At 31.6% G+C, this 7,587-nt stretch overlaps 1 protein-coding gene across 1 annotated transcript; it reads right to left on the bottom strand.

Annotated features, from left to right (window-relative positions):
* Positions 1–5,281: 5,281 nt before the first annotated feature.
* LOC132050302 (histone H3.3-like) lies at positions 5,282–5,941 on the bottom strand. The gene has a single exon (XM_059441498.1). It carries the CDS (start codon positions 5,879–5,881, stop codon positions 5,471–5,473), a length of 411 nt encoding a protein of 136 aa, XP_059297481.1. The 5' UTR covers positions 5,882–5,941; the 3' UTR covers positions 5,282–5,470.
* Positions 5,942–7,587: the final 1,646 nt, after the last annotated feature.

Raw genomic sequence — 7,587 nt, 5'->3', positions numbered from 1 at the left:
CTAGCGCTAAATAGGATCAAATAATTTTGAGACAGAATATTACTATAATCAGATTACTATTAGCATTTAACACAAAACTAGATAAAATATTTAAAGATAAAGACATAAGAGCTAACATAGAGACTCCAAGAAATAAAGAAGTGGACGAATTAATAGAACAATTGAAAAGGGTAGAAATAACACCCCAAAAAGAAAAAGATAAAATAGTTAGAAAACCACAAAAATGGACCTTCTTTCAGTTAGATCAAGAAGTGAAGGAGAATGATCGGAAAGACCAAGAGTAAGTTTCTCAGACAATAGAATAGGTAATAACTTTTTGTCACGAATTTTAAGTAGAAGAAGACCAGAAGAAAACCAACAATTAGATGATGTAATAGATATAGATAGAGATATACAAATTTATCAGCAAAATAAATTAAGACTACTTAATCCAAAGATTTTATATAATATAGGACGTTTCTCGAACACAACACAATTATTTAGACATTATAGAGAGGAACAGTTATCAGCCATAGGAAACAAACGTCACAACTATAAACCTAATTAATTTAGAATCTGTAAGACAAATAAAAAGTACTAGACGAAGTTTAATGCATATGGGATTAATTGTAATAGGACTCAAAGGATTAACTAGAAAGAATCTAGGAACCAAAGTATTAGTGGTAATACAAAATTCAAAATTAAAGTAGACGATGTAGTAGAAGTTATGGGAAATAGAGGAATAAAATTAATAAAGCCCACAAAGATAAATCCTGAAGAATATGCGGGATTAGAATGAAATTTAGAGTATTTTAATAAGAAAAAGATATTAAAATCAGAATCTTATTTAATGTATACCAATTCTAGAGGAGAGACTTCTATAAGATTCACAGACTATAACTATACTACTTATCGAGATTTAGAGGAAGAAAGCACCATAGAAGAAACTGAATCTGAATGCATGAATGTCGAAATAATACAAGAGGACTTCGAAGTAGACATAGCCTTAGAAAGAGCAAAAGAAATTTATAAAAAAGATAAAAATAAGAATTTCAAATGTAAAGGATGTAAATTATGAAATTTAACATTAGAAGAAACTATAAAGCATTTTAAAACATGCGAATACATAACAGATAATTAGGGATACAGAGTAGAAAGTATTTCACAAAAGAAATTAGATAATTTTGATAAAATCTTAGCTGAAATACAAGAAAGTGATGAAGAAATAGAATTAGAATCAATAATAAGCCAAAAAGAATTAATGGAATCAACAAGTTCTAGCCCATTCCAAAAAACAACTGAACAACCATTCACAGTAGATACTAGTACAGGAAATGTACCAAGGAGAAGAGTTTTTAGAGTAGGAGAAGTACCCATAGAAAATATAAAACCATCAGAAAAAAAAAATGCTTATAGAAGAGCCTATCAGACTACAAGAAGGAGGTAGTAAGGGTAAAATATTAAATATAGCAGCTCATGATCCACAAATGTGGAATTCAGTAATAGATCTTTCGAAAGGTCTAGTAGTAGCTATATAAAAAATTATAATGATTCAGATCTTTGAAACAATGTATAAATATCTAGAGACATTCTTAGGAGAATCAACAAAAGAATTATGGGAAGCATATAAGACAAAATTTCCATATGAATTTCAAGTCTTATTATCCATGGGGGCAAATCCCTATAATTTTACAAATAAGCTAGATACTCTAATTACTGGGGAAGATCCAAATAGGTGGATTAATAACGTTATAGAGAAATGCAGTAATAAATCTAGAACAACTTAGTATAAGCAGTTGGTTTCATATTAAAAAATTCTTAAATGATTTTTTTTATTATTGTACTATTAGTGAAAATGCTTTTGACCAAGAATTAGGCAAAAAATTATTTAATAAGTTACCAGGAGCTTTAGGCAGAGAAATAGAAGACAGATGTAATAAGAGAGAAGGAGTAATACAACATTAAGAACAATGGTCACAAAAAATCACTTTGTCTGTATCTTTCTGAATATTGTATTGAAGAATTTTGTCTAAATGCCGGAGAAATATAATAATTTGGACCCAGTATCCCTCTTGCATAGTCTAAAGCTTCAAGAAATCATTAAATCCTTTAAACAAAGGTTTCTCGATGTCTTTAATTGAATCTATAACTTCTGGCCAAGTTTGAAAAATGCCGTTCGTTTTTCCGTGTATTACAACATAAAATTTAAACTTTTTGTCTTGATTTTTGTTTGTAAAATATTGGCAAAGAGCATTTAAAGTTTCTATAAAATGTTTTGTGCCTTTTTTATTGTAGGATATCCATAGATTATCTACTAGACATGTCTTGGTCTATCTATTAGACATTCTGGTAATTTTCTAAATGTCATGTTTGATGGTGAAAAAAATATTAAATTATGTTTTGGAATATTTTTTCTAAAATATTACTTTCTAATGAAGCTTGTGGTCTGAAATGAAGATTGTCGAATACTGTCTGTCTGTAAAATGTCTTGGGGTGAGGCTTGAATGCCCTTTCCCTTGTCTGCAGTCTTTGGGATTGTTGGTCTCATGCTATCAATAATGAAAGAAAGTTATTAGTTGACAAATTGTATATTGAGATGGTATCTATAAAATTTAATCATCTTCTCCGACTACTATTTTTATCATTTATCTTTTGGTGAAACTTAAATATGGCTTCACAATCTATTCTAATTAATATTTCTGGTTTATTTAAAATATATAACCTGAAACTGTTTAGTCCGTATATTACCGCTAAGATTTCGGCATCACTCATGTTCCTTTTTTCTTTGTACTTACCGCTTTGATAAGCACATTTTTTTTTCTTCGCTTTTATTACTATATTTATTTGGTCTTGCTTTTAACACTGCTCCCCATCCTTCAAAGCTACCATCTGTTTCTATAATTAAATAGGCTATTTCTAATGACATATTTAGGTCAGGGATATTTTTTATTTTTTCTTTAAGTTTTGTACTAATTTAATATCTTCTGTATTGAAATGTTTCTGACAGTTGGATCCTGTCTTAGAATATAAAGGTCCTGCTATTTTTCCTAAGTCGTTTATAAAATTTCTAGCATAATTTACTATTCCTAAGAATTTTTGTAATTCTTTCATATCATCTAGTTTGTCTGGCATTTCTAGAGCTTTTTTAGCTATATAAGGTTGTAATTTTATTTTACCATCTCCTACTACTACTCCTAAGAGATTTATATAATTTTTACATAATTCCATGTTTTTCTTACTAATTATTATTCCATTTTCTACAAATAGTCTAAATACCGTTTGTAAATGTTCTAGATGTTCTTTAATGTCCTTACTAAATATTAATATGTCATCTACATATACTAGTACAAACCTTTTGTATTCTCCAAATATACTATCCATTTTTCTTTGGAAAATTGTTGGAGCCGTCTTTAATCCAAGTGGCATTACTAACCATTCGAAATGTCCTTCAGGACAGGTGAATGCGGTCCATCCTATACTACCTTCATGCATTCTTACCTGCCAGTATCCTGATTAACAGTCAAATTTACTAAATATTTTCTTTCCTATTATCCTATTTATTAATTCTGTTTTGTTTGGTAATTTATATCCATCAGTTCTAGTATTATCATTAAGTCTTTTATAATTTATTACCATTCTAGCTTTCCCTCTTACTATCTCACTATGATTTCTTACCATAAATCTTTGTAGATCTATGTTTAGAAGTAGATCTTCTTATTACTCCTTGATTCATTAATTCTTTAATTGGTATTTTAAAATCTTCTAAGTCCTGATTTGTAGCTTCGATTGAGGCTGTTTTAATTACATATTCTGGATTTATTATGTCTAATCTACATACAACCTTATTATTTTCCCAATGTTTTAAAGGTTTTTCTCCTATTATTTCTATTTCATCTAATATTTTTACTATATTCTCTAGATCTCTTTGGTTTTTTATTACTCCTATCTTTTCTATTCCTGTTTTGAAATTATATAATTCTGTGTCTATTTCTATCAAAGTATAGTCTTTTCCTAATAGATCTTCATTTTCTACTATATCTTTTTCTTCATTTTCTTCTAGAATTAAATTCTTTGATTAAGTTTTTGTTTTACAGCATGTGTTATTTTCTTCACACTCTTTACAACAACTATCTTCTTTCTTTTGCAGGTTTATCTGGCCTGTAGTCTGGATTTTCTTATGTCTTATTTTAGTTTCAGCTTTAATAGTTTGTATTGGTGTATGAGTATTATTTTTTAAGAATATAGCTCCATCTCTTGTAATCATACAACTACCATTATTATGTGACATTAAATCTAATCCTATGACAAAATCTACATTTATATTTAATTCTCTTACCCATATTTTATCCATTTTGTAGGTAGGCTTGTAAAATTCTGAGCATGTATTTACAAAGCTAATGTATGCTTTTTGAACATAATGTCTATATCTATTATGTGTTCCATCCATTTGCATGGCTGCAACTGGTTTTTCTAGGATTTTTATTAAGTTTGGTGGAACTACTTTTTTTATTTATTATACACTTTGTGCATCCCAAATCTACTAATGCTAATGTTTCTATTTCGTAGTCATCTATCTTTATCCTTGCAAGTATCTTTATTGTTCCTAATTTTTTATCCTCATTACACATTGGTGCTTCATAGTCTTCTACGCTCATTAATTCTTCTTGATTGTCTTCTGGTATGGGTTTAAGAGGTCTAATTACTGATCTTGTGTTGGACAAAGTTATTTCTTCAGTTTCGCTACCTTCTTCTCTTTGTTTTCCTTTCTCTAATTTATGTATTCTTGTTTCTAATTCATTTACTCTTGCCTCTAATGTCATTATTCTTAAGTTGATAGTAGAATCCTCTATTTTTTATGTTTTTCTTCTTTGTTTATTTTTGTATCAAGTTCTTTTTCTATACACATGATGCATCCTTCCACATAACATTTCTTACATTTATCTCTTTTTTCTTTACTAGGGTACCATTTACAAAAGGAACATGCATTACTATCTAATCCTTTATTTCTTTCAAATTCATGATTAAAGTCTTCAGAGATATTTACTAAAGTTCTTGCTTGAATTGCTTCTAAATCCAATTTCTCTAATCCAATTTCATTTATTAGTTCTTCTTCTTCTGAGTCTGATGAGTCTGTTTTGACCTTTTCATTGGCGTCTACACTTACTATGGAATACATACTTTCATTATCTTACATATATTTGTCTACATTTATTAAGGTTTCTCGAAAGTTTTTTTTTGACCAAATAGTAGTTGAGCTAACCATTAGATGAAAATTCGGAAACTTTGTTCGACACCAGTGGTGTGACAACAAAAACATAAAGAGATTCAAACAAGTACTATGATTTCCACCCCAAAACAGAATAACAATTACAGTACACCTCCATTCCACCTTACAAAATTAAGCATCAACATAGAACATCCCTACTGTTAGATTTCATTACCAACTTAAAGTTTCACAAAATAAGATCTAAAAAGGCAACAACTGATCAACTTAAGCACGCTCTCCCCTGATACGCCTAGCCAGCTGAATGTCCTTGGGCATAATGGTCACGCGCTTGTCGTGAATGGCACAAAGATTGGTGTCCTCAAACAGACCAACCAGATAGGCCTCAACTGCCTCTTTCAGAGCTAACACAACATGACTTTGGAAACGTAGATCAGTCTTGAAGTCCTGGGCAATCTCATGAACAAGCCTCTGGAAGGGAAGCTTCCTGATCAAGAGCTCAGTACTCTTCTGGTACTTACGGATTTCACGAAGAGCAACAGTACCGGGACGGTATCTGTGAGGGTTCTTGACTCCACCTGTAGTAGGAGCAGACTTACGAGCAGCCCTAGTAGCGAGTTCCTTCCTAGGGGCCTTTCCTCCAGTGGACTTACGAGCAGTTTGCTTCGTACGAGCCATCTTTTTTTGTTATTTCTTCTTTTTGTTTTTCTTTCTTCTTCTTGTTAGCTTTGTGGGAGCATATGCAAAAGGTTCAAATACACGGCTAAAAGATTTAAGTTATTTTATACCCCCAATATATATATATATATATATATATATATATATATATATATATATATATATATATATGTGTGTGTGTGTGTGTGTGTGTGTGTGTGTGTGTGTGTGTGTGTTGTAATGACCTATATATGCTATAAATGCATATATATGTATATTGTAATGACCGTTTGGTTGTTACTTGTTGCTCCCAAACGCACACGCAAGTAAACGTGGTCGTACAAGTAATATAGGCGTTAAGTCCAGATATTGATCCCACGAGACTTAGATTCTCTTTGTTAAGCTAATTCAAATTCGGATGAAACTATTCAAGAAAGTGAAAATCAAGATGTTTATTGTACTAAACTAAAGGCGAAAAGTAAACAATTTGTGATGGGTGTTTTTGTATCGGGAATATCTTGACAAAGATTGTAAGAATTATCAGATGAGAGAAAGATCTAGGGTCATGGCTTTCGACATTCCAATTGATCTTTGGACAATTTCACCTATTTTATTTCTTGGGTTACTAGTTAACGGGTTAATTATACTTTATGATATTCTCTCGAACTACTCACAAGCCTGTAGATGTTACTATAACGCCTATATCTCTATGGTCATCAGAGGTAACAAGAACACATTTATTTCTCCGTATTCAACTAAGTAGGGCTAAAGGGTATATCTCTATCCTCAGTAGCGAAACGATTAAATCAAACAAACTCTATTTATTCTTATTACGTACGTGAATTCCCTTTCTCAAGTCTAATTCGCGCACCATAGATAGTGTCTAACTATTGGCCAGATAATCAAACAATTAAGATCAAGAATAAATAAGCAACCCAAAATATGGAAAATCAATAGATAATAATTGTCATCAAACCAACTTTCAAGTCTTTCGCCACAACTCTAGAATTAAGAAGTTTAGCTACTCATGATTCGATCATAGACAAAAGAATTCATGAATAATCTAGGGTTGAAAAAGATGAAAAATAAAATAAACCTAGAGAGAGAAAATAGAACGGTGGCTTACAAGTCTTGGAATAATCCCAGCACACCGTTTTTAGCTAATAGAACGTCTATATATAGTCTAGGGTAAAAACAAAAAATAAGTAAACCTAATCCTAGTCGAGCCGGGAAAGCTTGTGCGGAACCCCACTTTCCTTCCGCATCGCGGAAGGATCGCGCAATGTACTGAGGCCTCCCGCTTTCCTTTCGCGATGCGGAAGGAAAGCCTGATGGTACTGCCTGGAGCTGGTTTTGTCCGCTTTCTTCACGCGATTCGGAAGAAAAGCGGACCCTTCAGTCGAATTATTTTCCTTTTAGTTCGTCCTTTGTGGTCTTCGACTCCTCACCTCGTCTAATCGTCATATGCTCTAAAATCAATCACTTTAAGCACAATTTTCCATCGTTTGTCATCATCGTACCTATACACATGAAATATAACGACATAAGTTCAAATACGACGATTGCATCATGAATTAAGCGATAAAAGTCATAAGAATAGGATGTAAAATGACACAAAACATGATATTTGTGCCAAATATCACCACTCCCCACTTAGACTTTGCTCGCCCTCGAGCAAACTCAAACCAACACTGAACTACACTTCTAGCTAACTCAATCAAACAGGT

This window comes from Lycium ferocissimum, chromosome 3, assembly GCF_029784015.1.
Source record: "Lycium ferocissimum isolate CSIRO_LF1 chromosome 3, AGI_CSIRO_Lferr_CH_V1, whole genome shotgun sequence".
Lineage (NCBI taxonomy): Eukaryota > Viridiplantae > Streptophyta > Magnoliopsida > Solanales > Solanaceae > Lycium > Lycium ferocissimum.
Note: the sequence above shows the minus strand (reverse complement) of the source record. Positions and strands in the feature narration are given on the sequence as shown.